The 18,793-nt window shown below is 30.7% G+C and overlaps 1 protein-coding gene across 1 annotated transcript in view; it reads right to left on the reverse strand.

Moving 5' to 3' along the window:
• Positions 1 to 16,990, reverse strand: part of LOC139495726 (uncharacterized) — a 34,139-nt gene extending 17,149 nt beyond the window's left edge. The window contains exons 1-5 of the mRNA XM_071284056.1: positions 16,878 to 16,990; positions 8,570 to 8,769; positions 6,202 to 6,352; positions 5,458 to 5,602; positions 3,840 to 4,469 (exon numbers count right to left, since the gene is read on the reverse strand). Of these exons, the coding sequence (XP_071140157.1) occupies positions 3,840 to 4,469; positions 5,458 to 5,602; positions 6,202 to 6,352; positions 8,570 to 8,748 (1,105 nt within the window). The 5' untranslated portion in view covers positions 8,749 to 8,769; positions 16,878 to 16,990. The remainder of the gene's footprint in view (positions 1 to 3,839; positions 4,470 to 5,457; positions 5,603 to 6,201; positions 6,353 to 8,569; positions 8,770 to 16,877) is intronic.
• Between the last annotated feature and the right edge of the window lie 1,803 nt (positions 16,991 to 18,793).

Consider the following 18,793-nt stretch of genomic DNA (forward strand, 5'->3'; position numbering starts at 1 on the left):
TGGTCAAAATAACACAATAAGTGAATAATGACCATGTTCACGTGTCAACAAACAAAGGAAATTTGATAAACCAATAATTTAAAAAAAAAACAAGAATGTGTCCATAGTATATGTAACACCGATGCTTCCAATTGAACTATCATTTTCTATGTTCAGTTGACCATGAAATTGGGGTCCAAACTCTAATTTGGCATTAAAATTAAAAGAATCATATCATAGGGGAAATGTGTACTAAGTTTCATGTTGATTCACATTCATCCTTATCAAAAACTAACTTGACCAAAAACTGTAACTTGAAGCCGGACAGACAGACAAATGGACAAAAAAAAAGATGCACAGACTGAAAAAGGTCAACTATGACATGAATGAGGGGAAGATCAAGTTGAGTGTTACTCTTGAAACAGAATTTATACCGTGAATACTTGAGAGTGGAATAGGTCAAAACATATTTGAACAATTCTATGCTTCAACAATATATGAGTTGCGTCAGATAAAAAATCAACCATATGCAAGTTAAGTTATATAGATACACTTGTAAGATTTTGATTGAATTTTGAATATTCAGATATGAAATAAAAGTTGATTTTTGGATTGTTTTGTATGGTTCTTATATCAACTCATGTTTCCAACAGTTGCAATTAGTTATCAAAGGTAAACTGTGTATAGTCATTTTTTCAACCCAAAATAAGTAAAAAGATATAAAGATATTCATTTGCATAAGGTCGTTTTCTATCCAACGCCACGACGCAGCTTATATTTTCTGATAAACTATCAATAGAGGACACCCTTTTCAACCTCCCACTATCCACCCTCCTGCCATGTTTTATCAACCACTGACTATAATTACTAATTATTTCCTTATATCATTTGAATTAAAATTCTTTATATCTGCATTTTCTTATATATTTAATGAATTCCTATTTCAAATACTGTAAATTCAGAAATTATTGAATGCCTTTATAATAATTATTGTGATTTTTAAAGAATTGAGTTAAATGCATGATTAATTATTATGATCTCAGGAAAATATACATTGTACATATAAATGAATCAGATATCAGAATTCAAGTTCATATTATTTCGATACCTTGCAACAAGGTGCATTAATCTCGATAAGGGAGCTACCATTTGATTTTTATGGGGGGGGGGGGGCTAGGATGAAATTTGAAAAAAATAGGCAGGACAGGAGTTTTGATTAAAAAAAAAAGCCGGATGAGCAACTTGGTAAAAAAAAGGCAGGATGACAATTTGTGTAAAAAAAAGTCAGGATAAACTAGTAAAAAAAAAGGCAGGACCAAATAGAGTAAAAAATAAAAAGGCAGGACAGGGATTACAACTAAAAAAAAAAGCAGGACAAAATTTTTCATCCTTATAAGCCCCCCCCCCCCCCCCCCCCTAAAAATCAAAATCAAATGGTAGCTCCCTAATAAAACCTGAGATAATAATTTCTGAATGTATAGTAGTTTTAATAAGCCATCTTTTTAGAAACAAATGTTTGTGTAATTTGCATTTTTTTTTAAAGTGTATTCAAGTTAAGCTGCATGCTAAAAGGTTTTTGTTTAAATGATGGATAAAAATTTATAAAGACTGTTTTTGATATCTGCAAAAATTTGCTCACCTTTTTCTTATAATCTCACATTTTTTATTTTAAAAAGACTTACTTGATAATTTATAAGCAATACACCACTCCTTATTCTTTTGTTTAAAAACATATTTTAATTTCCCTGAAAATGATCTCCAATCCATACTTTAATTTTAGTGTTCACTTTCTCTCCCTAATTATACACATCTGGTATGTCCAATAACCAAAAAATAACTTTAAATCAAAACTATCACACAAAGCCATAGAAAGGAAGTTTTAATGTTTTGTCTTAAGTCACAGATGTCTTAAAGTTATTGATTTAATAAAAGAATAAAGTTTTCATGGATGATGATAATATATTTACTATATCTCTGTTCTATGTGAACATCATTAATCGCTAATTTGCATAAATTAAGTAACAGATTCAGAAAACTGAATGAACACATGTTTAAGGTAACTAAAATCTATGTGATATGTTTATATTTAAAGAAAAAGCATAATTAAAAGTAATGTTTATCTATTTAAAACTTGCAAATGGTTCGCCTTTGATTGATGCTGTCAGTGTAAAAGTGTATGTTGTTTGTCAAAAGTGAGTACATATATCAGTAAAATACAGAATAGAAAAAAGAAAACTTTGTTCTAGATGCTATTTCTTGATATTGAATATTAGCTTCTGTCCGATTATCACAGTAATCAACAAAGGTTTGTAAATGTTAACTGTAATCAAGAGTCCCTATGCTGAAATGCCTCACCTGTTTTGTTAAAGATTAATTTCAATTTGAAAGTCTGTAAAATGAAAGTTTAACTACCAAATATCCCAGAAACTTAACACAATATCAATGTTCTATAAAATGAGGTCACAGACTTATGAACCATGCTAGACAGACATGTACATCTTACAATCATTCCATACATAAAATATAGTGAGATATGGACTTGACCACAAAAATTTAACCTTGTTCACTGATCCACATTATGAGGTCAAGGTCAAGGTCAAGTGAGAACTGTCTGACAGTCATGAGGACTTTACAAATGAAAAATACTTCTGAAATTATACTTAAGCATCCCTTTGATAACATTGAAATAAAATAATCATATCTGTCAACCAATGACAATGAAAATGCAGGTGATGACCTGCATTGATGACCTGCATTGAAGAATGAAATTGAGCTGAATTAGTATCAAGGGGACTTTTTTCTTATAATTTAAATCAAACAGTTTCCAAAACATGTTCACATGCTTAAGTACTTTAAAACTGTACATATTATTATTTCATTGCACTTGAAGGCCATTGATAGATTTGTGTTACATTGCCTAAATTCCTTTTCTTATTTATTCCAAGACATATAATATGCCAATTTGTCTATTCTTAACTTCCATTTGTGCAGCTTATGAACATCCAGACATATGGACGACAATTGGAATTTTTAACGACCTTGACCCTTGCACGTTCAGTTAGAAATATCACGATGATGTTACTTAAATTGTATTAAAATACACAAATTATTTATAACCAAAAGCAGCATTATGAATTGGAAATCTAGCCTGAAAATATTGTATATGGGGTATATGTCAATGAAACAGGAATCTACGGATAAATATAATCAAACAACATCCAACATACATGTATAACTATACACTTAATTATTTGAGTTAATAATCTCCCCTTATATTTATTTTAAAAGTTTTTATTCAATCAAAAGTTTTCTGAATATTTTTTTAATATAAAATGTACTATCATAAAATGAAGTCATGCACCAAATCCACATATTTGAATTGGTAATTTTTTATGAACCGAGACGGCCGAAAAATTCCTTTACAATATTCATAAATTCAGATGTAAAGCTATGAATGTTTTCAATCATATTTTGTGATAAAATGTGGGAATTTGTTCTATACCAAATTAAAAAGCTTCTATTTTCAAAATAGAGCAGCAGCCAATATCCTTTAAAAATCTCTGTAAAATTTACCCATTCTTTTAGTTAAATATCTCTGAAGAGGTCAATTTAGCCTCAAGTGGATTTAACATTTTTTCTTAGAAAAATATTCTGTTCCCAAATTTGATAAAAAAAAAATAATGTTAGTCCAGTTGATGACAAAAAAAATTCTCCCCATACCTTTTCAAATTTTGGGATAAAAATAATTTCTTTGAACGTGTCAAATACATTTTTTTCTAATTTTCGCTTTGAGCGTAATATTTTTTTGACTCAGACAATAAACCATAACTTCTCTTGAAGTTCAATGGTTGCTTCCTTACCAAGTTCTCCACTGGAAACATCTGACAATTGATCAGGAAGCATGTTCTCTTTTTTCGTTTTTACACTCAACTTTCCATCATCATCTCTGAGAAAATTTTCTTGGTCATTTTCATCTACATGTATTTCTAGAAAACACTCTGCGTCCAAATCAAATCCGTCTTGGTCCTGTGCTGGTCTGTCTTTGGAATCTTTATCCAGAGTCACATGTTTTATATTTTGCTCACCTTGAGCTTCAGTTATTGGAAGTACTGAGTCAGCATCTTCAGTAATCTGGAGTTTTGAGTCTGTCGCTTTATTCATTTGAAGCACTGATTCTGTATCTTTATCACTTCCTTTTGATCCTGTTTTGATCTCGGCATCATCAATTTTTTCAACTTTATCTTCATTTTTTAATTCATTACTTTTTTCAACATTTTCATCTGTTTCCTCATCAGGTTGGCCTTGAGACTGGTTCCCTTCACCATTCTGAATACATATAGAGCTGTCAACAGATGATTTAGTGCTGGTAACAGATGCATTGTCTAAGCTGGTTCCTTGTGTATCTTTCTTACTTGAAAAGGAACCAGACATATCTAAACTCAGAGAGGTGGTTTCTTTTATTTCACTTTCAGTACTTGTAGCTGCTTTATCTGTAAAACAAAAACTATATTCTAAGATATACCTTTAAGTTTCCTTGGTCAAAACATATATAAAAATATTTCTAATGGACATAATGACAATGTAGATAAATTAACAGTCATCATAGTCTGAATATATACAATCTGATTAAAAAATAGCACCTGTAATAAAGCTTTTCCTAAAAGAATCTGAAAACACTCGCTTTTTTTATTCTGTATGTAGTAATGTACACTATAGCCACAGTAGAACTTATGTAAGGGGAGATAACTTACCTGAACAAAAAGAAAAGAACTGGTTTATCTGGTCCTGTATGGAGTTAATGTATTCTATAGCCACAGTAGAACTTATGTAAGGGGAGATAACTTACCTGAACAAAAAGAAAAGAACTGGTTTATCTGGTCCTGTATGGAGTTAATGTATTCTATAGCCACAGTAGAACTTATGTAAGGGGAGATAACTTACCTGAACAAAAAGAAAAGAACTGGTTTATCTGGTCCTGTATGGAGTTAATGTATTCTGTAGCCACAGTAGAACTTATGTAAGGGGAGATAACTTACCTGAACAAAAAGACAAGAACTGGTTTATCTGGCGTACCACGATTTCCCGAGAAATACAAGAACAACGTAAAATCCCAAATAGAAATTGATATATCCCGATAACAAGATCTTTTATGATGTTATACTGTGTTAAACTAGTGTAACAGCATACAATTATAAGGTTTAAGGCGTTCATAATTAACAAAGTACACTCAATTTTCAGAAAATCGATTTGTATATATCTCGTATGCAAACAATATGGTGGACGTTATATTTTGTGGAATTCTTGAAGTGAAATTGCACTTTCATTGAGTAAAAACGAGTAATATCTTTTATTATAATTCTTTAATGAAGTTAAAATTAGTATAACACCATAAAAAAGTAGCATTACACCATAAAAAATCTTGTTATTATATATATTATTGTGGTTACAGTAGAAGTTATTCAAGGGGAGATAACTTACCTGAACAAAAAGAAAAGAACTGGTTTATCTGGTCCTGTATGGAGTTAATGTATTCTATAGCTACAGTAGAACCATAACATATAACATTGTTCTTTGGTATGTCTGCTATCACGGAGTACCAGTCTACACCTTCTTGTAAAACTAACTGAAATGATAAATTAAACCATACCGTATGTAGAATATATTGTTAGTCTATAAAGAGGTGCTAAAGGATTATAATTTAAACTGAAAATCTCAATCCAAACATTCATACTTTTAAAACAAATTTAAACAAAAACTTGAAACACAATCTGAAATACAGTAAATTCAGAAATTTGTGTAATAATTTCATTAATGATTTTCAATGGGATATGTTTGGCAAAGTTATAAAAAATGTAAATATTTGCTTATAATAAAATTGTAATAAATAAAGTCTCTCAGTCTTGAAATTTCGTTAACGTAGATTATTTAATATGAGTAGGAGACATTTTTTTCAGATATCTCAGGTAAAGGTAAAAGATGTTTAAAAGGTAAGCAAACTTTGGAAAAAAACATGAAATCAAATGTTAACAAAGATACAAATTATCCTCATTTCACGAAAATTAATACTGATGAAATAAATTAATCCCCAACAATGGCAGATCCAGAAATTTTCACAAGTGGGGCCCCCCTGACTGTCTAAGAAGGGGCCCGCTTGGGTCATACTTCAGTGATTCCCTATATAACTGGGCCTCTGCCTCTGCACAATAGTAAGTTTTCACCAACCTTTGTATTAATTTCTGTATTCAGGTGATCATATAACAATGGAGCATTAAGGTTTTTGACATGAACGTTTGACGATGTGGATATAAACTGTTCTAAAGCATCTGATGAGGTCCTCTTCATACTGATGGCAACAGACAACAAATTAAAGCACCTGAAATAAGAAAATAATTGAATAAATTTAACAAATGATATGTTCTTGTGATCACTTGAAAAAGAAGATGTGGTATGATTTTCAATGAGACAACTACGTAATAGAGATCAAAAGATGTTGGTACATGAATAAGCAATTATGGAATTTACTAAAAGTTTTCAAATACAAACAATTATGTCTTGAAAAAATGATAACTAACTTTCTTTGACTTTGCTGAAATGAAATTATTCTCTTTATTGGTGCTAGATAAATAGGTGACACAAATATTCTAAAAGTTCATTCAACATATTGAAAACTTTTTTTCAAAATATCAGCAAACGTTTAGAGAGCCTGGTTCAAATTCTGTGGAAATTAAGTTATGCTATGCACTACAAGTTTTAATAAATTATATCATACAAAGCCCTAAATTTGGTATCTACATCTAATAAACATTTTAAACAAAACAACATTTAGGGAAGATAAAAAAGTCCAAAAACAATATTCTGTTAGTACTTTCAAGGATTTATATAACTGACAAATACATCTATGATATTATAAATTAAAATAATATTTCCATAAAGAAGAAGACAAGTTGAAGTGGTATATATTTATACATTCATCAGGAAATGATAACCAATTGTATCGTAAAGTGTCAAGTAAACTTATGAATGAAATATGATACTAGTAGACCCAAAATTGATTTTTATAATTCATTGAAGATTAACTAGACTGAGTGTTCTTCCGAACCTCAGGGCCATAAAACATCATTATAATTTTGGTGCTAATTATATCTTACAATGGTGTAATCTAAAGAGATATACAATTTACTTATGAGTTTGCCTATTTTTTTTTTTCCTATTTCAATTTGCTGTTTTTCTATTGGAAAATATTGCGGGGAACACTTGTTTAAAAGCAAATCTTTGAAAATATTTTATCATAATTGCTTAATCTTGGAACAGGAAATTCACAATTTGAATAAAATATTTAATTTGCTCAGTAATTGACTGAACTGTTAACATAGTGTCTCATATTTTTAGTTACTTTGCTGTCTTTAATATTGATTGTACTGATACAGATTTCCATTGTCCATACTGAATATATTACTATACTGAATAAGGAAATTACAACATGAAAATATTTTAAAAAATTGCACTTATTGTTGAATTGATTTATTTCACACTTAAAAGCACAAAAGTCTTTCCGGTATGTCAACATTTGTGAAGTCATTAAAACGTTTAAGAGTACTTCAAACAGGAAGAAAAAAATCATGACCTTGACAACATTTAAACGTAAAAAAAAATCCTATTTAAAAATTTCAAATAAAAACTACTGATGGCAGATTTATGAGTCACATAAAATAGCATGTTTAAAATATCTGTCTTCATAAGATCTCAAAATAAAAATCCAGTGACAGTAAAGAAGGGGAGACATATACCTATATTTCACTATGTTTACCAGAATAGACAAATCTCAATCTCATCATTACTTATTTATTAGATATTTTTTCACAATTACATGTATCATCATCATTGATATCTATTAAAAAACAATAAAAAAAAATCATTAAAGCTAAAAATATTTAATTTAACTTTTTTGGTACAGTATGATTTCTGTTGGGACCGGTAATACAATTCTATGGTTTACAATCTTGTCATATTATACCTTTCAGAGGTGGGATAGGGTCCTTCTTTTCTGTATTAAATATTCATCTTTATGTCATTTTTATCTATCTTTAACATTTTTAGCCCATTATTCTTTTATCTTTATGCCACACTATTATATACTCTGTATATTTATGTCAAATTGTCTATAGATTTGGCCCATTATTCTCTTATCTGTATTACCAATGTTATTTCAACTGATAGGGCGGAGTTTATGTTTTAATTTGCATAAGGACAGTCTATTTGAAGATGTATTTGATAAGGATGATTGCCGTTATAATTATTACTGATTTCTAATCACCTATCAGTGTCATCAAATGAATTTACAAAACAATGATTTCACACTTTATTGATGAGTTTATCCTAAAACACCTATGTTAAGATGGACTGGTTTATTATGAGCAAACCGGCTAGACTCCTCCCAGTCAAGTGAAAAAACTTGAGTAATAAATCTATCATACCTCAAAGTTTATCACCAACAATCATCAGCATTCCTTTTAATTTTGTTGTTGTTTCATCATTTACTTCATCCCATATCCATTTATCATTTCAAAACCCTAAATAGTAATACTAATACCTTTCACACAGTCCAGCCTCAGTGTCATTTTTATCATCTATTCTACTCTGGAAGAGTTCGATCAATCCCTCTCTGACTGTTGCACTGACTGGTGCCCCTGTGACAGTAGCCACTTGATGGTCTAGAGCAAACCATGCTGCCTCATCTACAGCAGTGCCACAGTTAACACACTCCTTCATCCTGTTATCTCATCATCTTGCCTACAAGGAAAAAGAAGATTGATTGGTGTTTAACGATCGGTGTTTAACGCCACTTTCAACGCTTTTGTGCTATTTTACGATTTTCAATTTTTATTGGTTGAGGAAGCCAGAGTGCCCGCAGACTGATAATCCAAGTTAGTTAAGGTGGTACCCAACACCTTTGCTAAAATTAATTTGGCTCGTTTAATTTTCATAAAATTTTAACAAAGTATTTGCTTTCACCCTTTGACAAAAATATCAAAATTTCAAAAAATTTGAACCAACCATTTTATCAGAACAATTACACTGGTTATATAGCAGTTTGACAAACACTAATTTTGATCATTGAGAAGCTTAATATTGCCTTTCAAATGCAATTTTATTAAAATGTTTTGCTGATTTTACAGAGTTATCTCCCTGTAGTGTTAGGTACCACCTTAAGTATGGAATCAAGTGCACCTGTAACCTGGGGAAATTTTACCTCACAACCTCAGTGTCTACAGGCTAGTGATAAAGTACTTCGACTAAATTGAGCATTCAGCCACCGAGGCCCCAAAGAAATAAGAAAGTATGACCTAACCATTTTTGTGGCAACTTGATTTTGATTGATTAGCATGACAGTCTGGTTTCTTTGGTGGAGGATGCCAGAGTATCTAAGGTGAATAACAGAACTTTATTACAAAATCAGACAATCCAAGTCAATTCAAAAGATGTAAAAGAGGTCAACCAGAATGAAAGATATGAAACTTAGACTTCTACTGGTAAATTAAGACATATAGGAAAAAGGTAGAAAGCTAGCCTGTCAACTGACCACCTACATATTCCTCCAAGTTGTAATGGTTCTTTTAATTTTAATGCTTGGTACTCTTGGTCAATAGCATGAATAATCATCGTATTCAATGTCCTATTCTGCAGTGGCTGTCTAATTACTGGGGATTCATTTACCGGTATTCAGTTGGTTCATGTACCAATTTTTCTGGATTGTGGAAAACTTTCATTTTCTTTGATGTTTGATTTCGTGGTTTTGCCAAAGTCTGTATACATTCCTATAGAAAACATTCAATTCTTTGGACACCAGAATTCATGGTTTCTTGGTAACCACAAAATCTATGAAAATTGGTATTCCACAAATAATAATAAATCCACAGTATGCATCCTGTAAAACCAACTGGACATCTCCCCTTTCATATGTTTGGTTACCAGATGGGATCATGGGAAAAGTCTCCTTGAAATACAATGTATATATGGCATTTATCTCTACCTCTCCTCTAATAATATTACAAACTTATTCATTAATCATAAGATATTAAATTTGTCATTCAACCAGGGCCTCAAGGAAATTAAAAAAAATTGAAAAAAAGGAGTTGTTGGAAAAATCCCAAACATTACAAGAAATGTTTAAGGCCATATTCATATAGTTAGAATTTTGAATGGAAACAGGGAATGTGTCAAAGAGACAACATTACAACCAAAGATCAAAACAGCCCAAGGCCACCAACTGGTCTTTAACGCAGCAAAAATAATCAACACTTTTATCTTACTTTATTTAGGAATAAAAAGATTTTATTGGTTTCAGTCCATACTTGACTTTTCTAGGATTATTCATGGAGTGCATGGTCAAAATCAAAGCCTTTAATAAGTGTACATAATGCATGCACATGGACGTTGTAAACCCTCTCCCCAAATATTCTTTTGCTAGAAATTGAAAATAGATGTTTTCCATTTGGCCAAAATAAATTAATAGTGTGTTTCCGGTTTCTACTGCTAAAATCAATCTAGCTTTTGTTGTAAAAAATGCTCTTACGAATGTTGTAAAAAATTGTTCTCAGAGGCAACATAACGGCTGTTAATGCTTTTGGGGATTTGACAGTTGGAGTTAATGATGACAAGAGGCAGACAATGTGTACCGAGAAATAGAAAGCTTTCCCCAGTAGGCAGACATGGTGTATGATTCATGTTCATTTATAAATGAATCTGCCCCTGCACCATGTCTACTTTTATTTTTTAAAATTTTCTCTGGCTGGCCCACAACAATTTATACCAGAGAAGGGAAAAAAATCATGCCCTATTAATATCTACAATTTTTTTCCATGTATTAAATATAAAGACAAAGATTCTCACTTTTCTCAAAACCTGAAATTTTAATATTGTCAGAACCCCACTCCTCAAGATTAAATTCTGTCAAACATCAAAACACATCTATTTATTAAATAAAGAGGGTGGAAGAGTATTACCCAAAAAAAATCGTAAGCCGCTGCTTAGCATCAATTTACAGTGATTCTACTACTAAAAAAAGGGGGTAGGAGTCTGTTCCCACATGTATACCCTGTGTGTCATTTACATTGTTAGGTTCAACGAGGCCAAACAATAATACCTTGCCAGATTTTTCACTGCCATTTTTGCTTTAAGATAATTAATTGGCAAGAACATATTCCTATTACGGCCCATGAAATTCGTAAGTTTATTTTTATATTTCTTATATTTTTTACAGAAAATTAAAAAACCTGTAGATTTAATTAAGTACTAATAAATATCAATGAAGCATGCAGGCACATCAAATGATTTCATTTTGAATCTTTTTCTGCTGTCATCGATAGAAAAAAATAAAAAGTTTTCATAAAATAAAATGTTTTACCTACCTACCCTACCTAATTTTTTTCGGGGTGAAATAGGAAACACACTATTTATTTATTTTGGCCTTAAATTCTGAAAATAACTCCCCCAATGCCTTAAATTAGATTGTCCAATAAGATTTTGACATATTATGTATTGTTAAGACCATATGATGACCCAAGGAGTATATTATGATGTTTGTTTGATGTCTATTCAATGAACAGGGATGTGTTTAATAATTAATAGTTTTATGTTTCACTTAATTTAATTTCAACAGACAACTACCATTTAAATTCATTTTATTATTAATCCAATCCACAGAGTTAATATCCATTAATTTAACAGCCTTTTACTTCCCTAAGGGCAGAAGGCTGTGTTAATTCACTTTAAACTTTCAAAACATTGAAGAATAGCCAATCCATTTTCCGTATTGATCTTAATTTACAAATTATAGTTGAAATAAAGGAAAAACATGTAAATGTAACAGCTTAATCATGTTTATTATTGATTTTAATTAGTGTATTATGTAAATTTATACAAGTTAACTATTCTACGTTTTAATTTTTTCTGACACATACAACAAAAATAGCAAAGCATAAATAGTCAAATTCAAATAAACGAGTCATTATAGAAAAGAAATTTAAACAACCATGACCTATATGATTTGTCAGGTAGATTTATTCATGACGCCATACATATTCATTGAAGCATGAATTTTAAAAAACTAATGCATGCCATTTAAAACAAGGGTATTTTGTAAATTCAGAAATTTATGTGATATTTTTATAAACATGAAAACAGCCATGACAGCATTAGGTTTACAAAATTTAAGTTGAAAATTGCTTCATATTTTCATTTTATTTTCTTTTACAAAGTTTTTAACAATCACATTAATTAGATCTAACATATTAAATAAATATATATATTTAACTTTTTTTTAGAATAACAACAATGAGGGGGATTCAGGGATATTTAATCTCTATATTATGGACAGGGGCTCTTTTCACCAAATGCTTAAAATAATAAAGGGCTGCGCTTTAGCGCATGATACGCCCGTTGCTCTTTTAACTTGTCTTTTAGGCTTAAATTAAAATATTGTTTGTTTGCCCTTTACCGACCGACCCTATAAATTTGTTCCGCCTGAAAATCTTTTATTTGTATTTACCAGCAAGATTATATTTTATTTTATTTTTTCGTTCCTACCAAAAATCTTATATTTGTATTTCCCACTCAAAACTTTTTTACCGGAATCCTCGGGTTTTATCTTTTTAACGTATAAGGTCCAGTCCATTTGGTATCACGTGAGCTTTTGACATGAACACTTGCATTTGAACAGTTAAAGTTTCAAAGCATTTGTTTGAAATCGATGTTGAACGCTTTCTGAAATCATGAAATGACGTACGTTACTCTGTACCTTTATATCTGAAGAGCAGGGTTCATTTAAAAAAAGTTCGTTTGATACAAAATTATCAACGTGTGTACAAACTATTTTGTAAACGGACGTACGTTGTATTCTATGTAGGGATGGCCTTTTGTGATCAGCAGATCAGGATGATTATGTTAACGATGCCAATATATTATTTTTATCCGACATGAACCAAAGGTGACAAAAGCCTGTAAAGTGGAGAATATTTGGCAGTAAAATTGCCAATTTTTCCATACAGATTATTTATAAATGCGATGTAAAATACGTGACAATTGAGTTTTAAGTCTTGTAGCATTTTTATTGGAAACAAAGGCACACACGAAATTTTAAACACTCTAGGGACTTTTTCTACTAGTAATGTATGTCTGCCTGCACATATTTTACCCTTTAGGTAAGCGTACTGTCAACGTATATTTTTTCAATGGAAACTTTGTTATAAACAATGCCATATTATCTGTTCCTGTTGGAACAAATAATCTATATCATTTATTCCGTTAGCAGGTTAGGAAAATTTTCTGTAATATTTACTCCAGTGGAAATAATATTCCAGAATATTGTTTCCATTTGGGACTTATATTATGAAGGATCTTCTATTCCGTGACAGTACAAGGTACGTAGTACAGAATATAAGTGCAAGTTCAAACTCTTCAAAAGTTCCAGGCATATAAACGTTGAAAATATGCGACACGGCTCTATATTTTGATATTTGAAAACAAAATAGTAGTGCATATATGAATTAGCTTCACATTCTACGTGATATTTTTTTTTCAAAACTAATAGTCCCAGAAAACTGATTTGCAAAAGCAAAACAGACAAAAATGACATTATGCAGATTTTGTATCTATTAAATAAAATATTATACCTACCTGCCTACCCATGACAAAAAATATACAGAGTCAAGTTATTTTTTTGGGGAAAAAAATAAAATATTTTACCTACCTACCTACCCTGTTTCAAAATATAGGGTCGGAAAAGGGCAAACAAACAATATTTTAATTTAGGCCTTATGCTTTAAATGTATTGTCCCAAAATTGGAAAAATCCCCCCTTTTTTAAAATTCATAACACGGAAATGTAAAATCTGAAATTTATAAAAGTTGAAAGGGAGCTTACATCAATAGATATAAACAATTCACCAAAGTTTCATGGACATTGGTGAAAGCCTTTTAGAGTTATTGTCCGAAGTGTTAAAATCCCCTTTTTTTTATGAATAAAGCCCCATAAATCCAAAACTTAAAATCTGAAAAATCTGAAATTAATAAAAATTGAAAGGGAGCTTACTTCAATAGATATAAACAATTCACCAAAGTTTCATGGACATTGGTGAAAGCCTTTTTGAGTTATTGTCCGAAGTGTTGAAAACCCCCCCTTTTTTATGAATAAAGCCCCATAAATCCAAAACTTAAAATCTGAAATTAAAAAAAAACGAAAGGGAGCTACGTTAATAGATATAAACAATTCACCAAAGTTTCATTGAAAGCCTTTTTGAGTTATTGTCCGAAGTGTTGAAAATCCCCCCTTTTTTATGAATAAAGCCCCATAAATCCAAAACTTAAAATCTGAAATTAAAAAAAAACGAAAGGGAGCTTACGTCAATAGATATAAACAATTCACCAAAGTTTCTTGGAAATTGGTGAAAGTGTTTTTGAGTTATTGTCCGAAGTGTGGACGACGGATGGACAGACGGACGGACGGACGGACAGACGGACGGACAGAGGTATACCATAATACGTCCCGTCCCGGGCGTATAAAAATTGATTGTAAGTTATGCATTCTGTATGTTTGTTTGTGTCCTAAGTCACGAGCCTGTAATTAAGTGATAGTCGTATATTGCTGTGTCACATTTTTTCACATTGTTTTTTTTTTTTGCGCATTAAATAGGCCATTAGTTTTATCGTTGTCATTTCAGGGCCTTTTATAGCTGACTATGCTGTATGGGCTTTGCTCATTGTTTAAGGCTGTACGGTGACCAATAGTTGTTAATTTCTGTGTCATTTGGTCTCTTTTTTTTTATTTTATATTAAAAATTTTGTGGTTTACAACTTTAATATAAGTATTTTTTATCTTAAAATTTTAAGGAGTTGATGGCTGGATTAAAGGGGGTGATTTTTAAATTTGCAAAAAGTTTTGGGGGGACCCTATTGATAATTTGTCTCTTATTAGGTGTTTTCTCTCCTTTCAACAATTAATGATCAAGACTTTAGTATTGATGGGTTATCTGAAAGTCTCACTAAAAAAGTAAAAAGTAAAAACTTAAGGGCAGTATGTGTGCTTCTTGATCAGAAGTCTCAGGTACTGAAGCTCATATGATGAGCCATATGGCCCGAGAACACAGTTATTTCGTAGTGCATTTCTTTTAGAAAATAAATTCAAATTAAAAAAATCGCACCTGCTCTTTCTCAAAAAGATTTTTACAGTGTAGTGTACTACCAGTGAGACAAATAATATCAAAATTATAGAAACTTCTACCAGCTCTAACTCAAAATATTGACAATTCTGTGTTAAGGGGGTGTAAAATTCAGTTTGACAGCTTCAGACGTGATAAAATTTGACCTTTTTGAACTGGACCAAATCACTACTTAACATAAAGGTTCAGCACCCAAATTTTTTTAACATGTAATTACATCCCCCTACTTAATATTTCATGCATTTAGTATCAAGAAATAAATTGGGAAGGTGTATCAAATAAAACATGCAAGTTATACACTGGACTATATTCGTGGACAACGAAAACCAAAGGACGATAACTGTGTCCTTGGACCATATGCTAGAGCCTCCTCATAGTGTTTTTTTTTAGTACCTTATTAAGTGGTCTTTTTTAGTGATTATTTAATTACCAGAGCAAATATTTCATGATTATTTGCTTATTTGATAATCTAGGACTGTATTTTTATGATTTTATTATTTTGTTTAAATAAATCATTAATAATTGTGTGATTATATTGACAAAAATTGTATAATTACTTGGACACCCTAATGAGGGGGCCTCATGTTATTTTTGTTGTTTGGTTGCTGTCTCTTCAATGGATACTCTGTATTCTTTGCTCTTGAATCATAGACATGTAGGGATATGTCAAATGATATTGAATATACATGTATTCATGTTTTTTACACATTTATTTTTTATTCAAACAAACACAAATTTTACTACTTTAAATTCAGAAATAAATGCTTTTATTTATAATTGTGAATAACTGATTACTGGTAAAATCGTAACCCTAATTCTACATTTGTAACCTTACCCTTTTAAGGCTTAACCCTTACCCTAATCCTAAAAATTTGAGATCTAATTGATGTGAATAAAACAATTTTTTAAAAGAAAATCACTAATTAATTTCTCAAAATTGGGATCATGAAACGGTGAAATCAAAATTAAAAATGCATCTAATAATTTCAAAATTTACAATGTTCTGATCATTATTCACTTCCTTAAGGACAAATTGTGGTGGTAGTTTACATTAAACTTAACAATTGAAGAATACCCCCGCCATTTAAGTATTGATTTCAATTTACAAATCATAGTTAAATCAAATGAAAAATATGTAATTATTACAGATTTGATATTGATTTTAATTAGTAAATGTATAAATGTTAACTATTTTACGCTATAATATTTCCAACACGTACTACAAAAATACCAAAGCGTAAATGTAAAATTTAAATAAACGAGACATTATTTAGAAGAAATTTAAAGATCCATGACCAAAAATGTCGGGTAGATTTATTCATGACGCTATACACATTTATTGAAGCGTTAAGCTAATGAATGCCATTTGCAATTAAGATCTTTATGTATTTTAAATTAAAGATCATCCAATGGCTTAAAAAATAAATCGCTAAATATATTTATGTATAATAATATGATTAGTATTTCTGTAAGAACAAGTTAATAAAATAAGTTAAGTACATTTTTACCTTTATTGTATCTACCTGACTCGGATTATAAGAAAGGTAAGGTAGTTTCAACATGGTGGGTATTCTGATTCAACTGAGTCTATAAACAAACATAAACAAGCGGTATTCGGTATGCATGCGCAGAGTTTGAGGTTTGACAAGCTAATCATAATATCAGAAAGACTTCATTGACTTACCATATACAAGTTTCGACCTTTTTAACACCTTTAAAATAGTTGTAATCGCTTAAAAACTTAGGATGAAGCACCTGTCCTGTGTTGTAAATGTGGTGGTCTAATGTAAAACCAACGACGGGAAAGCAGTAATTTTCCGAATTTATCATTAAATTTTAGTGGACGGTATAAACATCAGAAGCATTTAATCAGAGACACAGATCTCTTTGTTAAAACATTTTCATATTATCATTGAGAAGTTTATGACAGTACCAAAATGAAATATCCTCAAATAATTGAAATCATTACTTCGACACGCCACATCAAACGTTTATTTAAAGATAAAGCTAAAAGTAACTCTAAAATTACTGTGGAATGGGAGCCATGAACGAAATGTATACATTGTTATAAGTTCAAAAATTGAAATGATAGTTCACAGAGCTAGTTACCAGGCTAAAGGTCATAATGTGAAAAAAAAATGTTTTGTATGAATTATACAGAGAAAAGGAACTATGTGATTTAAATTAGAAATTTCAATCTCTGGGTTTCAAAGTTAAACCAGCTATAGGCTTAACATACAATAGTAAAAAAATAGAAAAAAGAAAAATTGAAGAGATGTGTATGACCTATGCTGGTCGAAAATTGTTACACCACTAAATTTGATAAAAGACATTGAAAATGCAAGAAAATCACAGAAGGAGGGTGGTATTGGGCCGGATGTTATATATTTCTGTTTAGTCTTGATAGTAATAAAACAAGAAACCAATGTAAACTATCGTAAAAAAAATAACTGATCGATTGTTGCTTACTTATATGAGCAACACGACGGGTGCCATATATATGTGGAGGCGTATCTGCTTACCCTTACAGACCACCTAAAATTTAGTTGTTTTATGAACTGTTTTTTATCTGTTGGTTTTTAGCCATTCCGTTGTTAGTTTATTTTCGGAGCCGCTGTCTTAATTTTATGTAACGTTAAATAACGAAATACGTTAGAAAGGCATTTATAGTGCCTAACAAGATTGTGTGAGGTAGACGAAATTGACCTTAAAACGATCGTTTTGTCTTTTGATGTCCAAAAATTGGCAGATCGTACATATAAGGACTTTATCTAATGACTCGCAGGCACTTTTCTGAGACAAATGCCTGTGTAATGACTACATAAATCTGGGATTTATTATTATTATAATATTCGAATGAAACTGAAAAATGTATTTTTTTGTTAGGATAAACAACAATTTTACCTGGCGTAGCCGTGCGTAAAATGTTTTCTGCATTTACCTTCGAAAAATGGCGTTTGTAATGGAATAGAACGTAAAAACAGTAAACTTTCCCTTTTTTACCCGCAATAGGCTTTCAAAAATATTTTATCTAATGTGAATTCGGAAAATTATGTGAAAATATAAAAACAAAAAGTGGCAATTGTTACCTTTCATACCTTAAATTTCATTGATAAAACGTAATATGGACTGGTCCAGTGTCAAGTACACATTCACGCACGATCTGATTTTTTCAATATACTCGTACGAAAAGCATGAACAGTTTGAAGGTAATAAAAAAAACTTAATCAAATCAAATTGCATAAGATTCAATAGCAATGTCCAGTCCACATTATAATAAGTAATAGGGGTAAACCGGGTAGGGAGAAAATGACTGATATTTCAAGTTGATATTTATGCAATAACGAATTAAAATTTGTCGACCAAAAGTTTTGCTACAATTTCAAAAATATATCGTTCTGTATTGGTATAGTTCTCGGACCTTTCATTGGCGTATTTAAAGCTATAAAAAGTTTGAGCTTCAAAAGTTCACACAATTATTGACTTTATACAGAAAATTTGTCCTTGTAAAACAGATAATAGTTAACAAATGGTACGTGATTTTAAAGTAAAATTATTTCTTAAAACACTGCAAAAAATTCATTCATATTGATAAAGTGG

The sequence above is a fragment of the Mytilus edulis genome, chromosome 11, assembly GCF_963676685.1.
Source record: "Mytilus edulis chromosome 11, xbMytEdul2.2, whole genome shotgun sequence".
In the NCBI taxonomy this organism is placed as follows: domain Eukaryota; kingdom Metazoa; phylum Mollusca; class Bivalvia; order Mytilida; family Mytilidae; genus Mytilus; species Mytilus edulis.